The following is a 16,695-nucleotide window of genomic DNA, read 5'->3' as shown; positions in this document are numbered from 1 at the left end:
GCTTAATTTACTCCTAAACCATGCATCTCTCTTTTTCCCAGAAAGTTTTCAAATCGTACCCTATTCGAAAGGGAGATAGTATTTGTAGACAGAAAGAAAAACTTCTTCCTTTGTTTCCCATGATTGTTGTGAGTTTAGAGCAAAGGAGGATGGTGGGCTAAATACCTATTTTGGTTCCTTTTAGGTATTACTAGCAAGTGGGAAAAGTCAGTTTTGTCATCTATTTTTAGTTATTACTCATATATTTTGATTATAAGATTATCTAACTTTTTAAAAAATAATATTCTTAGTTTGCAAAAATGTTTTTTAGGAAAGAGTTGTTTTCTATTGGCCATGACGAGATTCTTGGTAGGAAAAAATGGTGTCATGTGTCATTGATTTTTCTGGTTAGCTCAGAGTATGTGGAAGTGTATGTGTCCTTTTCAGTTAAGGTACATGTTGTACAGTGTTAACTGCAGATTGCATTTAGGAACTTGGAGTTTGAGTTCTTAAGAGTAATGCTTGCTGGTTCATGATGATTGGATGCCTTGGTACTTTGTGGCAGTCTGGGTAAGTTTGGGTAAGGTTGTGCTACACGTATTACGTGTTTGTGTCACTCTTGATTGTGGCTCTAGGAAGAGAGTGATCCTACTAAACTCTGAACCATAAGAGACCCGTGAACTTCTCAGTGAACTGTAGAATGTATGCAGTGTCATTATAGATTATTTCTATAGACTTGTATCCCTAGTAACTCTTTGTTTATTTTTGTCTGTCTTATTTTTTCTAGGCTGTTCTTGCCTTAGCTGCATCCTGGACCTCAAGACAAGTAGGAGAGAGGACGCTGACGGGTACAGTAATAGACAGTGGAGATGGAGTCACTCATGTCATTCCTGTGGTAAGGACAGAGAAATTGCTAAAGAGAATGTGGAATAGTGCACCTAGAAGTAAATGACAGGAATTAATGACACCTTTGCCAGATTGAGAAGCTCTTTTTGACATCTTTCTGAGCCACCATCACGGGCCTCATGAGGAATTTAAGGATTGTAAGAGCTAAGGATCTTAAGAGCATCAGCAGTTCTGAAAGGAGACAAAGCTAGCTCCCTATCATACTGTACCCCAAAGTCACAGTTAGGCTTGTAATTGATGAAGGTCACAGAGCTGGGACAGTGTAGTGGACCTCACACAGTCTGGCATGATCAACCTCAGATTTGATCTTCACTTAAAGGCCTAGGAAAATGGCAGAATAATCTGTGCTGAGAATCTTAGCTGGCATCATGGGCTACAAAGAAGCAAGATGAGAGCACACAGGGGGGAAAGTTTTCAGTGAGCGCAAATAGCACGTGGCAGCTTCAGGTATGGCGCACATTACACCTGCCAGCCACAGGTTTTCTGTGTGAATAGGTAGCCTGTCTGGAAACTTCATAGAAATGGAATTATAGACTCAGGTCTTTGTGACAGGCTATGTGCATTTAGAGTAATGTTTTCAAGATCATCCATGTATAGCATATACACTATTTCATTTCTTATTTTACAAGTCATATTTCACTATGGATGTATCCCCTTTTGGTTTTAGCCTTTGGGTATCTTTAATATCTTATTAGGATGTGCCTAGAATTTAATAGCTGTGTGTAATTTACTTGGTAGCTCCTTTTTCTTTCTTAGTGGTGTATCTAAAATAATTGTGGGGCTGGTGATGACTTGGTGGGCATTTACTCTGTAAGTATGAAGACCTACGTTCAGGTCCCTAGTACCCACACAGAACTGTACGTGCCTAATCATAGCTATGGTAAGCAGAGACAGGATAGTCTCAAGAACTCAAAGATCTAGTTGAAAACAGCAAGTTTCTGGTTCAGTCAGAGACACTGTCTTGAGGAAGACACTCAAAATCCTGCCCCAGCCTTTTAGATGCTGGGATTTTAGGCATGCCTGCCGCATCTGTCTAAGAAATGGATCTTAATTTTTAGAAATATATTTTAAAAATATTATATGGGAATGGGATAGAGCATGCTTGTGCCAGGGCATGTGAGTAGAGTTGATTCTCTCCTTCCACCTTTATGTGGTTTATAGGGATTAAACTTGGGTTTTCAGGCTTTAAAACAAATGTTTTTCCCACTAAGCCACCTTTATGATGCTGAGAACACTAAAGCAGGTACTTATCTCCTTGAATGCAGGCTGAAGGGTATGTCATCGGCAGCTGTATTAAACACATTCCAATTGCAGGAAGAGATATAACATACTTTATTCAGCAATTGCTGCGAGACCGAGAAGTAGGAATCCCTCCCGAACAATCCCTGGAAACTGCAAAAGCAGTAAAGGTAAGCTCTGGCAGCATGCTTCAGCTGGGAATTAGTCACCCGCCTAACTGATGGCAAAGAACTCTTCTGACCCAAGTCCTCTCAGCCAGCCAAATAAGTTGTTTTTTCTGTTTTTCTCACAAATAGATGGGTGATGATCACCTGCCCTGTGCGTATTCTGTCCGTGTTCACATTGAGACAGCTAACATAAGAGTGTTTAAACTTAAACTTTGGTGATTGCCCCTTTTATTAAAAGTAAATATTTATTTTGCCCAGAAATCATTTTATCTTAGCTTACTCTGAGGTTTCTCTGTGTAGCCTTCACTGTCCTGAAACATGCTCTGTGTGATAATATTTTCAGCTACCTTGGAAAGAGTCCTTATGTGCAAAATGATAGGAAATTGTATATGTTGCTCAAAAACTGTCCAAGGAATAGAAGCACTGGGACATAGTCAGAGATAATTATGTGCTAATTCAGGCTTGCAGATAATAGCAGAGTAACTTACATTTCTACATTTTTTCTTTATTCATTATCTTGATGAGAATTAGTTTTGTTCCAAATAGGCATAAAGGATCTATGTTAATTTGTGTAGTTATAGCTATTATTTTGTGTATGCTTTTTCATTTTTCTTTTCTAGAATGTTTTATTCTGTTACAAACGTAGTAGATGGTGGAGACTTTAATGAATGTTTTCATTAAGTGGCGTTAAAATGTTAAGACCAAGTCTAGTCTTTCATATTTTAGTACTGATGGAGTCAGAAACTATGTATGTATGGACCATTCATTTGTACTACACAGTAAAATATTCTAGCATTAAATTTTCACCTGTCAAAATTACTTAATTATATTTAATGAAATTGTTTTTATTCTAATCTGTTGGCTGATACACTATACACTATCTTTTTTTTTAAACTTTACCTAAAACGAAAAAATAATTACCCTTTTTTCTTTATTTACTTTTAAGGAACGCTATAGTTATGTCTGCCCAGATTTAGTAAAAGAATTTAATAAGTATGACACTGATGGGTCAAAGTGGATCAAACAGTACACCGGAGTCAACGCAATCTCGAAGAAAGAGTTCTCCATTGACGTTGGCTACGAGAGATTTCTGGGACCGGAGATCTTTTTCCACCCAGAGGTAATGCTTGGTAGTATGTGGTTTTGTTTGTTTTTAAATGGAATTACTTTGAAATATGTAGCAGAAAGTCAGAAGAAATTCAGAGGGAGTCAATCTCAGAAACTTTATGTCCTAAAGCACCATAGAATGATTTCTGTCGTATCCCATCCCTGAGAAGCAGCTCATATTAAAGCAGCCTTATCTGTTATTCTACCTCTTCGATCTTTATGGCTCATGGAGAGGGGTTTCATGGAAGAACAGGGCAGAGGATCACCTTTCCAGTTTGTAACAGCTTAAACCTTGGGAAATCCAGAAGCCTGTACCTAGTGTAATATGACTATGGGTAGTCTTCAGTTACTGTCATAGCTATTAGAATAGTCTCTGATCTGTGGAATCTAAGGAACATAAAGACTGTCTTAAAATAATAAATAGGTGCTTTTGATAGTCTTAAAATGATAGTAAATCCTCTAGGTAACTTGGGATTAGGAATTTAACTCTAGTAGTAGAATTTTAATATTCAGTACCTGCTGTGCTTATACAGCATCAACAAATTATTTTTAATAATTGCTTTATTTTCACTTATTGGCCCTAACTTTCATGGTCTCAGAGTAAGCATTGGATATTTAATCTTATTCTTCTTGAGTATAGAGAGTAAGAAAGGTAGTTAAATAGAAGTAGTTTTCTTAACAGATGGGCATATGTGTTGAGGGTATAGAAGCAGAGAGCATAAGTCAGCTTGGGAGAACTGGGGAAACTTCTCAGAGGGCTGAAAAATGACATCAGCCCAACGGTTGGGTGGGTATTAATCTTTTATCATAGTCTGGAAATCTAACATGGAAATGACATATTTGTGTCATTTATAAAAAAGGTTGTTTTGGGTCAGAACAATGATGTGGACCAGGTTGGAATCATGTGAGTTTGCTATAATGTTTTAGGTAAATAAATATCTGTGTCATGGAAGACTCTTGTGTGGAGGGTGAAGGGAAATGAAGTCTTAGGATTTAGTGATTCTGCTTAGATATGAGAGGGATAAGAATATGAAGAATTGATAACTTGAGTAACTTAGGTCTTTCAAGTGAAGTGTGGAGTTGCAGTCAGAGTTGTGAGGTCAAAGTCGATGAGTGAATCTCTATGTCCCCTTCTTTTTAGCTGTACAAGGGCTGCAATTCTGCTAAGCCAAGAGAATCTTGAGTTTGAGACCTTCCTGGGCGCCCCAGTGAGACTTCTTGCTCCTGTCCCCCTAAAAACAAAGCAAACCAAACAACAGAACACCTGAATTCTAGGGATTTGCAGCCTTGGTATCCCCTCTAGTTCATTTTTGTATTGACTTTGAGTTGTGGACGATAACTGCTGCTTCTCTCCTCCCCTTGTCCCTGTTTCCTTTGTACTCTGATACTTTCTACACTTGAGTCAAGTCTCAGCGCGTCTTTGTGCTCGTGCCGTGCACCTGCCCTGTGGCCATCTCTTATCCTGTGCCCTGTTTGCTGTGTGGTCATTAACAACTCATTTGCTCTGTTTAAAAGTCATTATCAGGAAATTGTCTCTGAACTCTCTGCTAGCTTAACAAGTCTCTTCTCAGGATATTCAAATGCATAATTTATTTGTGAATTTGTATTTTTTGATTATGGACTGATCCAATATACACCTTCTAGACTTTCTGTAGAGTCCCATATTCTCTTTCCAATCTGGAGGCTTCCATTGCCTTTTCCCTTCTCTCTTGTGTTGGATACTTTCCTTGTGTCCTGTGTTGTCTGCATTCATATTGTTCATTTTTTCAGGGAAAGATCATTTATTCCTAGATTTCCTGATAAAGCAGAGGAGATGAAAGCTTATTTTCACAGAAAGGCTCCTGTGTGGAGGGTAAAGGTTTTCAGTAACAGAGAAAGGGAGGAGCGAAGGGAGTGGGATTAGCAGTCTGTGAGGCTTATTTGGGGACCTTTACACCCTGCTGTGTGCTTCCATTACTTTTAGATAGGACAAAAATAGCTCCAGAAGCTGTTTTCTGAAGAATACTCTGTTTTTAAGAATAAATTAAGCAGAAGTCTTGATGAAGAGAAAGCTTTTGATAGACTCCTATGGAGAAGAACGGCCTCTTTCGATCCCAGTTTCTAAGTTCCCGGCTGTAGAAACAGTCCATTATTGTCAAACAACTTCATTCTTGTTTGATGTCATTGGTGGCTTAAATGTTGGGGAAGGGTCTGTGCGATCTTGTCTTTGTGTTGTTTCTATTTTTATTTTAAAGATTGTCTTTACCAGTGGTTTTAGTTTGGGCAGAGAACGTTAGACAAATGTGTTTTGTTTGTTCACTATTAATTTCCCAGAATGGAGCTTGCTGTGTGAGTGTTGTAGAAAGTGCATCACTTCCCAAGTGAATTTTGAGGATCCTTAATAGATACTTCCTGTGTTCTTGTTTCCCTGTCATTTGAAGTATTCATTTATTTTTTAAAAAAAAAAATTCGGACTAGATGAATGATTGAGTATTTAACCTATCCAAGATTTTAGCACTAAGACATAAAATATCCAAGAAAATTTATTTTTTATTCTTATTAAAAAATTTTATACAATATATTTTGGTCATAATTCTTTTCCCTTCCTAAACTCTTCCCAGATCCTCTCTCAAGCTCACTACCCACCCAACTTTATGCTGGTGTGAGCAAAAAAAGTTGCTGCCCAGTGGCACTCTGTGGGAGAAAACTGATTTTCCTAGCAGGTGTCAGTTGCAAATAGTTTCTTACAAAGGGATGAGAAATTGTGTCCACTTACCCTTCTCACTGCTGCAGTTTTGTCTAGCTTGTGAAAGTCTCTGGGTGTATGTAGCATTCCTGTTGTGTCTGGAGGACACTGTTTCCCTGGGGTTAGTCACCACCTCTGGCTCCTACCATCTTTCAGCCTCTTCCTTCTCCTGTAGATCTCTGACCCTTTGGGAGGTGTTTAATACAGATATCCTTTTGAAAGTTTAATTTTAAATGGCTAAGTTCAGCACAAATATCAGAAAGAAGTGGTTTCTTTTATAAGGAAAATACTTGGGACTTTGAATTTTTTTAAGAAAAAGTTATATACCATTTTATGTTTTAAATTTATTATTTCTAAGTATAAGAAATATATGTGGTATTGTATTTATTTGGGGTATTCAATCCACCTAACTAATAATAGCCCCTTAGAACATTCTCAACAGCTATGTGCTGCTGAGACCTGACCAGGGAATAGTTAGAGCTGGGACTGTTTCTAGAACAAAGCTGAAGGAAGGACCGAGTATTAGTTTTGGGGAGCAACTGTTGAGTTTATTAGAGTATTGAGGAACTTGTAGTAAATTATTCACTTGTTTAATAATGGTTTGTCTTTATAAAATATTCACAGCTTACTACTTTATTGAATATTATTCTAACTTTATTTTTCTTACTTTATTATTTATGCATATGGGTGTTTTACTAGTCTGTATGTCTATGTACCATTTCCTCGCTTGGTGCCCACTGAGAATAGAAGAGGGCATTGAATCACCTAGAACTGGAGTCCTGGATGGTTGTGAGCCACCATGTATGTGGGTGCTTGGAATTGAAACCAGGTTTTCTGGAAGAACAGTCTGTGCTCTTAATTGCTACACTATCTCCTCAGCTTCAGATAATTAATTTTTAAAACTATGTTTATGAATGCATGTTGGTACACTTGAATGCAGGTGCTTACCAAGCCCAGAAGGTTGGATCTTCCTGGAGCTAATTACAGGCAGTTGTGAGCTACCCAGTACAGGTGCTGGAAACTGAACTCAGGTCCTCTGCAAGAGCAGCACACACCCTTAACCACTGGACCACTATTCTGATTTTCATTTGGGGTTCTGTAGTGCAATAACCCCTGAAGTTCTCCAATAGATAATCCCAAGTTAAACTTCATTCCTTTCTTTCTGTATTAGAATTTCTGTGGTGTACACAGAATATAGGAACTTTTAAAGGTTTTGTAAAGTTTTGCTTATTAAAAACTTAAACACCTTATGTGGTAGTGCACACCTGTAAACCCAACACTCAGTAGGTTAAGGTAGAAAGAAGCATGACGTAAACTCTAGGCCACCCTAGGCTTCATAGCAAGAACCTGGGTTGGTAAAGTCAGCAGGGAGGGATATCTACTTTGAGAAGGATGCAGAGACAGCTGCAGACTGAATAGCCATGCTCTGGCCTTTTGCTCACAGTGTGACAGATAAGATGAGCAAGATTATGGGAAAGGTTAACAATGTATGCATAGGGGGCTGTCTGTGTGGCTGTTTAGGTAAATATTGAAGAGGACAAAGGACAATGAAGGCACTTTACTAGTTCTGCCTTAACAGTGGAAGGATTCCGAAGAAATCAATGCAATAAAAAAAGATTTTTCTGTCAAACTGTTGATATTCTCTGCCTAGATTTGGGAAAAATTAAGGATTTTTGTTTGTTTGCTTGCTTTTTTTTTTTTAAATCTAAAATCGGTGCCAGGTTCTAAGGCACCATGGGCTCATTTAAAACTCAGTGCTTTGAGAACTGTAGGCTCTTCAGAGCACTTGCGGTCTACAGCCAAGAAAGATTGTCTGCAATCACAAATGTCATCAGGGACAGTAAGATTTCGCGTTCTGTTTTGTTTTGTTTCAGTTAGTCAGCCTCGGCCTGTATATGAGCTTATCTTTCAATGGCATCAAGAGCCAGCTGAGTTGAGCTTTGTTTTCCATTTTCCCATAGTGCAGTGAGTGTGTGTGGGGGTGGGGTGGGGGGATCTACTTTCCAGGTAAAATGTGGCATGTGTGTTTGCTTTTGAGCATCACAAATTAAAAGTGGCTTTATTTTGGCTATGGTGTATCCTATGATTACATCACTGACTCTTTGTTCTTCAACTCTTGATAAAGTTCTTGAGAACATTATAAAGTACCGAAGACTAAACTAGTGTTCCTAAAGGAAAAAAAGGTTAGGTTTCTATCAGCCCCTCGTCATGTTTCATCATCCTTCTGTTCATACCCCTGGTCTATGTGTGCTTCTTGAACATCCACACCACTGTCCATGTCTGAAGGATGCTGCGTAACCTGGACTTTGCAAGACACACACCCCAGTCTTTCAGACACATGTGGACTACATTCCAGCACTGTGCCTTCTAAGCAGCAAGATTACCAGTCATAGTAGAAACAAACAAACAAAAAAGTCACTCAGTGACTGTGAAAATAACACCTGTTAACACTGTGACAGTTAAACAAGACAAAGTATTAACCTGTTCAGCTTCAACCAGGAATATGCATACTTGAAAGGGTGTAGAAAATAAGTGTCACCTGTTGACATGAGTATTGCAAGTCACTGTTCACACAGGCAAGTTTGCAGATGCGGAATCTGGTGATAGGACACGTGGCATCTATTTCACTCTTACTGGTGGACTGTTGGGGGTTGTTTTCACCTTTGTATATAGACATTTTTATTTTATGTGTGTGTGCCAAAAGACGTGTGGATGTTAGAAGAAGGCATCGTATCCCCTGGAACTGGAATTAAAGGGGAGTTGGGAGTTAAACATGGGTTCTGAGAACAGATCCCAGGTCTTCTGGAAGAGCAATAAGTGCTTTATATTGTTGAGCTATCTTTCTAGCACAGTATTTCAATGTGGTGAATCTGGTTTACACAGAGTACACAGATCAGAGTCTCCTTTGGGGACTTTTGCAGGAGCCACCAGTATGTGCTTTTGAGTCTGTGTTAGCTATTACCTGATTGTTTTCTAGGTGGTAATTTTGGTGTGTATGTATTCTCTTAGCAGTGTATAAACAGTCTTACTATGATGCCTACTGTCTCAGAGGAGAGGCAGACTTTACATGCTCTTTCCTCTCTATCGTGTATACGTTACTTTACTTGAATTTCGCCTGATTTCTGTCCTTGGTAGCTTTAGTCTGTTGAAGATCAGGGTTCTTTTACTCTTGAGGTGGGTACTTCAACCTTTTGTTACTGTAATATTTAAATCAATAACAATCCCATAGTTCATGTATATTATTTATTTATCTTTCAGTTTGCTAATCCGGATTTTACTCAGCCTATCTCAGAAGTTGTAGATGAAGTCATTCAGAACTGCCCCATTGATGTCAGGCGTCCTCTCTACAAGGTCAGTGTTTATAGCAAAAACTGGAATTTAAGTTTTCTTTTCATATTTAATAGCATATTTAAAAACCTTTATTTTTGTTCGTTGTTGAATATTAGAGAATCATGTCTTAGAAAGGACACAATTGAATTCCTTGTCTGTTTGTCTTTAGATTATCTTTTAAAGTAAAGATCGTAACTACTTGTTTTGTTTTCTCTACCAACACAGAACATTGTCCTCTCTGGTGGTTCAACCATGTTCAGGGACTTTGGACGTCGTTTGCAAAGAGATTTGAAAAGAACTGTAGATGCCAGGCTGAAGTTAAGCGAGGAGCTAAGCGGTGGTAGATTGAAGGTTGGTTTTCTCAACTCTTGGCTGAGAATGTCGAAGGCCCCTTGGTTATGCAGTCAGAAGAATGTCTGCCAGCTTCTTCTCACTTGGGGATGTTAAGACAAGCTTTGCAGGTGTTCTACTGGAGCATTATGTTTGTCCCTAGACTCATGGCTTGCAGTCTGTCATTTGGTACTGTGATCTTTTTTGAGCTCTGTGGAGTAATGGCATGACTTCACATCATAGGCAGACTGCTGCTTATGTAATAGGTTTTTGTTTATTTTCCTCCTCAATCAGCCAGTTCCCCTGACACACACGTACCTCTCCACACACGTACAGAAGACTGACTTGTGTTTCACAGGCATAGATTTAAAATCTGTGTGGTAGACCTGGTGAGATGACCTGGCCAGTACACATGCTGTTGCTCAAGCATGGTAACTTGAGTTTGATTCCTGGAGCCAATGGGAAGGTGAAAGGAGAGAACCAATTCCCCAGTGTTGTCCTCTGACCTCTCCCCGTGCACCATGGCACACACATAAGTAATAACTTTTAAGGAAAAAGTTTAAGTTCTGGGTTTTGAGAATTTATCCATTGACTACACATTGTTTGGCTGTTTGCCTGAGATAGATTTTACCAGTTGATTCAAGAATGACCTGTCTAGCCAAAGAAAAATCTAATAAAATTAAAAACAAGAAAAAACAAACTATGGTATATTATCCAGTCAATGAACATACATTTCCCCCCTTCTTTTTGAAATGATTTTGACATTTATCTATTTGGTGTGTGTGTGTTTGTGAGTGTGTGTGTGTATACACACACCTGTGTATGTATGCATTCATATGTATTGAGATAGGTGGATAATTTACATGAGTTGGTTTTATCCTTTTATCTTGTGGGTCCTGGCAGCAAACAAATGCCTTTTACCACTGAGCCGTCTTGATGGCCCGACACACTCCAGTTCAGGTTCCCTAGGATTCAGTGGTCTCTCGGTGTTTTCTGGCCTTAATGTACCTGAAGAACACAGGCTGTTTATTTTCTTCCCTTTGTCTCGATTTGGGTTTGGTTGGTGTTCGCCCAGTGGATGGGTGTAGTTTGTGCTTTGGCAGTGACATCACAGAAGTAATATCAGGTCAGTTTTACTGCATGGTGTGCACTGTCCGCCTACTAACTTTTAATACTTGGCCTGAGTGATTCCTGCCTAGTTTCTCTGTGTGGCTGTTAGCTTTTTATCTACATGTATAGACCTTAGAGGCGGCCTCTCAGACTGACCTGCATCCTACTGTTCAAGAAACTTTCAGCCAACAATCTTAGCTCCATTGTTTTTTTCCTGAAATGGCTGTGGGTGAGGTAGTTGCCCAAAGTATATAGTTAGTGTAATTTATTTCTCTTTGCCCAGGTTTTGCCCTGTGCATGTATTCTTTTATGTATTTGATTGTATACTTAGTATTTAATTATACATGTTTATGGGGTACAGTGTGATAATTTGATAAATGTATAGAAGCTGTAAGATCAAAGCAAAGTATTTGCTCAACTATGTTTATAGCAGCTTTATTCATAATAGACAGAAACTGGAAACAACTTATATGTCCCTCAACCAAAGAATGGATAAAGAAAACATGGTACATATATACACTGGAGTATTACTCAGCTGTTTTAAAACACACTAAAATAGCATTTCTGTTTGTTTTAAATAATTGTCATTTGTGTCTGGATCCTCTCAACTTCTTTCTTGTAGAGCTGTATAAAGTAGAGTAGCTTCTGTGAATAACTGTACTGTGATATGTATACTGTAAAGTGTGGTCCTGTTCATTCTGCTCCTTCCTCAGTGTTCTACTTCCACTCTGTAGATAATCTCAGTGAATTCATATCACTTGGGTGTTATTTTTGTGCTTGCATATTTAAGCATAAATGATAAATTATTGCTTAATTTGCTGTTGAAATGATGTTACTGTGTTACTTTTTAGCCCAAGCCCATTGATGTACAAGTTATTACACATCACATGCAACGGTATGCAGTCTGGTTTGGAGGGTCAATGCTGGCTTCCACGGTACGTAAATTTACTCATAAATTTTCAAGGTTTAGATAGAAGAATAAGAAACTTAAAAAATTTTGTATCTATGCACATAATATTTTATAATTAGTAGTCATTTAATTTTAATATTCTTTTTATCTTTTGCCTATTAGACATTATTTACTTCAGAGTGAGCTTATTATACTGCATTTTAATGTTTACTATAGGAAAAATTCTTTTAAATGTGTACAAATATACTCACCAGAATGTTGTTGGTATTTCTGTTAGACATCTAAAAATGTCAAGGTAAATATTACCTCTCAGTGCATAGGAAAGGTAATGCTTGTAACTGAATAAAGAGAATTATTCTAGAATCCCCTCTCCAGACCAGTACTTCTTTAAAGCTACCTTAGATTATGTTCTAACATTCTTAGTCTAGTAAATATTGGTGCTGTTGTGTTAGCTCATGGACTATTAAAATGAAAGTGTTTTTATATAAATTACTAGTTTTATAACATTGGACATAAAACCATTTAAAATAAATAAAAATTGTTTTCTTAGTTTTAGTTATCTTCAGTTGTGGTATATTACCACAGTGCATGTGTAACTAGCCCTTTAGAAGGTAGTGTTGCAGCAAGTGGAGAAAGGGAGACAGACGTGCTTGTAGTGTGACTTGGTTCCATGCTGTGCTTTAGATTCTGGGCCCCAAGTGGGAAAGCCCCTGCAAAACAGACTGCACATCAGAACCCAGCAGAGATAGCTTTTGGGTTGGACGGTGGGATGTGAATTAATGGCCCTGCATTTCTGACAGATTTCTGTATTATAGATTTTAATCATGATTTCTGGAATTATAAGCTTTGTCCAAACACTGTGACTAGACTGATAGATGTTGTGCATTGAACACCCGTTGTGAAGCATCTTTTACAGACCATTGGTAGATAGGAGAATTTGGCCTCTAAAAATGCCATTTGTTTTGTTTTCAGCCTGAGTTCTACCAAGTATGCCACACCAAAAAGGATTATGAAGAAATTGGACCTAGCATTTGTCGTCACAATCCAGTGTTTGGAGTTATGTCCTAAAGTTGACTTGTTTATTGGGGTTAGGGAGAAGGAAACGAGATAATCTTTCTGATGACCAGTTTTTGTCTGAATGGATGGTTCTGAGGTTTTTAACCAAACATGATCATACAGGAATATTTAATGAGTGTGTCAACATGGAGATGTAGAAGAGAGCCAAGACGATTGTTTTCCTTTAGGTTGAATATTTGAATCTTATGTGTATCAAAAAAGAAATGGGTTTTAGTTCTTTCTGTGCCCTGATATTTTGTATATTATTGACTTACCCAATGTGCTGGGCTCTGGGTGTGTAGAGAGCTCTGTAATGCCTGATTGGGCACTGCCAAGTGGGCAGTGCAGGAGCTTGTTTATATTTCATACTTTTTTATACTTTGAGGAAAAAAAGCCTAAGAAAAACTATGGTATTAGAGGGAAAAAATGTGATCAAGAAAAAGATGAATTCAACAAGCAGCCTCATGGGACTTGGCCGCACACTCTGGGTTCCAGTTATCTCGAGCTGCTCCACCCCTCCCTAGCCCACCAATGGTTCTCTCTGCAAGCGCTTTGGATCTAAGAAGCTAGTCTTCTGGGTTAGCCGATGTCTGCCCTGCTTTCCGGTTGCTCACATTCTGTTTCTTGCTTTAAAAGAAAAGACAAGACTGTTGGACCAGTATTGCAATTATGTAGTCATTTCTTATTAAAACAATAATGTGATTACCAAATTTGGCATATTTAAGGCCTAATGCCATTCTAATAAAGGCAAAAATTTCTTTCTACTACTTGTTTCAGGCTCTTTGATCTCTTTATAAGTTAACTAATATGTCTATTTTCTTCAAATTCTGCAGTAGCTCTTTAAAAAGCACAGCGGTTGGATAGCAAGCTGACTTTTTTATGTGCTCTGTACAAATAATTGTGAACTTTTAATATGTTGAGTGCTTTCATTTTGATAACTGGATCTCCATTTGATATTTTCATTTGTATAACTCATTTGCAGTCTGAATTTTTTTTAGTGCCAGTCCCTGACATATCATGAAAAGTTTGTTTTCTTTGCATTTTAAAATATCTGGATCATGAAGAAAAGTGATGACAATAAATTAAAATTGAATTACCCTTTCTGATGGTTTTTCTTTATGCAGTGTAGTTCAACTGACTGTTTATATGTTTCATAGGATTTCTGTTTCTGGAGAAACAGTGGGTAAAGTTTAAGTCTCTAGCATGCGTGTGGTAGGACATAAGATTTTACCAGTTATATAGACCAGATATATATCAGCAAATGGGATGGATATGCTTTATAATCTTGAAGCACTTAAAACAGCAGTGTCAGGAATAACACCATAATATACAAAACACATAGAATTAGGAATGTCTCTTATGAAGAAGTTACAAACCCTTAAAGTGCTGTTGTGGCCTTTTGCAATAAAGCTATGGAGACAAACTCGGGAACTGAACATCAGTTTTCATGTGGATATTTGGAATGTCATTATTTTTCTGAGAACGACAGACAGAGAAGTTGTATCAGTAATGAGTTTCATGAGCACTCACAAAAGGGTGAGAGTAAGCTGCTTCCTCAACCCTGCCCTCTGCTGGTTTCATTTGTCCATAGCAGTTACTAGCTCATCTTCCTGGCCCAATAATGTGTGTTGACTTAAGGACTTAGCTGCAAGACTGGAGGGGCGCCTCAGTGCTTAGGAGCACTTGTGCCCTTACAGAAGATGCTGCTCCCGGTGGACAACTGCTTGTAACTCCAGTTCAGGGGACCTGGTGCCCTCTTGGGTTTTGTGGGCAACATGTACAACATATGCAGTGGTACACATAGTACACATACACACATGTATAAAATAAATGAAACCTAAAAATTAATATATTGTCTTGGGGGGAGCATAGTCTAAAAAGGCATGTTTTAAAAATCATTCCTTTAACTTTTTGTGGGAAAACTTGCCAGAAACTTTAGGCCTACACTTGTTGGTGGGCACAGGAAGACCTGGGATGTACTGTGTTCTTCCTGATGAGCAATTTGGTCTGTGCCTGGAGGAGGAAGCTCTCCCACATGGGTCCCTGCACCTGTCTGCATGCAGGAATGCCAGGACGCTTTAGTGTTCTCTGATCACTTTCCACCTGTTCCTTTTGAACAGGGTCTCTCCCTGAACCTAGGGCTGTGTTTCCCCTTTTATAGCTAGGCTGGAAGCCAACAAGCTCTATTGACTCTCTTGACTCCACCCTTCTTTTGGTGGGTTACACAAATGCCACTGTGCTTTCACTCACGACCATCTAACCAGCCCCCCAGAGACGTATTGTGATTCCCTACTATGGTTCAAGCTTTGTGCATGAATACTGGGAAGCTTTCTGTCCTGAGCTTAGAGGCTAGAGTAGAACAGCCATGTTCATAACAGCCATGTTCAGATGTTGCTATCTCTGATCTATTTTTTTTTACCTATTTTAAAAAAGGAAGTGGTGTATATCTGTTTTAGGCTAGGTCACATATTTGGTACTTTATGCATCTACTTAAATTTTGTCTTAACATTCATCTTTTTCAAGATAGTTGAAAACAGATCAGTCCTTGTCTTCATTTCGTTTCCTGCTGCACTCATGGAATAAAATACCCTGGCAGAAACAGTTGAAGGAAGGAAGGAAGGAAGGAAGGAAGGAAGGAAGGAAGGAAGGAAGGAAGGAAGGAAGGAAGGTAGGTGTACTTAGCTCACAGTTCCATGGCACAGTTGCAGGGATGTCAAGGAGGCAGAAACCTGAAGAAGGTGGTCACATCCTGTCCACAGGAGAGATGAATGCACGCGAGCCAGCTCTCCAGAAGCTGTCACACGTGATTCTGAATTGTATCATGTTGAACGCTGAACCACCACAGCCCTTTTGTTTACATTTGGTCTGAGCAGCATTCTTTTTGTGCTTCTCATAAAATTGAAACTGACATTCCTCAGGGCACTGGAAGCATGACTAAATGGATTTAAATGACTTTTTTTTTTTTTTTTTAAAAAGACAGGTTTCTTTGTGTAATAGATCAAGCTGTCCTGAAACTCACTTTGTAGATCAGGCTGGCAGAGATCTACCTGCCCTGGCCTCTAAGGTGCTGGGAAAAGGTGTGTGCCACCACCACCTGCTTTAAATACTTTTTTTTCTTAACTGAAGAGGAAATTACTTCTTCTTAAGAAGCCCTGTTGATTTCTCATTCAGCCATTACGATTTTAATCTTTGTGTGTGTGTGTGTGTATGTGTGTGTGTGTGTGTGTATAATGCATACATATATGCAAATTTGTGCAAGGGTGTGTGTGTGTTGGTGCATATGTGGAGGTCACAGAACAACCTCAGCTGCTAGTCCTCACCTTTCACCTCTATTGAGGCTGTGTTTTATGATTTCCCACTCCAGTTTAGCTAAGAGTTTCCAAGGACTCTGTTCATTACCCATCTTCAAAGAATGCTGGAGTACTGACACATTACTATCACATCTGGCTTTGAATGAGTTTTCAGGATTTGAGCTTGTCCTGGGGTTTGATAGCAAGCCATCTTACGCACTGGGCTGTCTCCCTAGCTTGGATTCTGATAATTACATTGAGGCAGCCACGTGTCTTTAATGTATTTCACAATGTGTGTCAGGAGGTAGGAGTGGCAGCCTGCAGCTTCTGGGCCTAGTCCTCCCATCTGCCAGCTGTTGAGCCAGCCACTACTGCAACCTGTGCTGCCAACCAAAAGCAAGTGATATCCCAGCTATCCGAATAATAGCACTTAGCTAAAGGATATATTTTCAGTCGTAATTTCAGAGAACAGAAATGTTCCTTAGGCTGTTATATACAGTGAGATTTATTGGTAATCACCTTGGAATTTTATACACACACACTTAT

The 16,695-nt window shown here is 38.8% G+C and overlaps 1 protein-coding gene across 1 annotated transcript in view; it reads left to right on the top strand.

The window, feature by feature from the left end:
* Positions 1 to 13,957, top strand: part of Actr3 (actin related protein 3) — a 41,353-nt gene extending 27,396 nt beyond the window's left edge. Inside the window, exons 6-12 of the mRNA XM_075987763.1 lie at positions 767 to 874; positions 2,151 to 2,294; positions 3,238 to 3,411; positions 9,382 to 9,474; positions 9,679 to 9,804; positions 11,745 to 11,828; positions 12,776 to 13,957. Coding sequence (XP_075843878.1) covers positions 767 to 874; positions 2,151 to 2,294; positions 3,238 to 3,411; positions 9,382 to 9,474; positions 9,679 to 9,804; positions 11,745 to 11,828; positions 12,776 to 12,871 — 825 coding nt within the window. The 3' untranslated portion in view covers positions 12,872 to 13,957. The remainder of the gene's footprint in view (positions 1 to 766; positions 875 to 2,150; positions 2,295 to 3,237; positions 3,412 to 9,381; positions 9,475 to 9,678; positions 9,805 to 11,744; positions 11,829 to 12,775) is intronic.
* The last annotated feature ends 2,738 nt before the right edge of the window (positions 13,958 to 16,695 follow it).

Source organism: Microtus pennsylvanicus, chromosome 10 (assembly GCF_037038515.1).
Source record: "Microtus pennsylvanicus isolate mMicPen1 chromosome 10, mMicPen1.hap1, whole genome shotgun sequence".
Taxonomy (NCBI): Eukaryota; Metazoa; Chordata; class Mammalia; order Rodentia; family Cricetidae; genus Microtus; species Microtus pennsylvanicus.
This window is presented reverse-complemented; position numbering and strand designations above follow the sequence as displayed.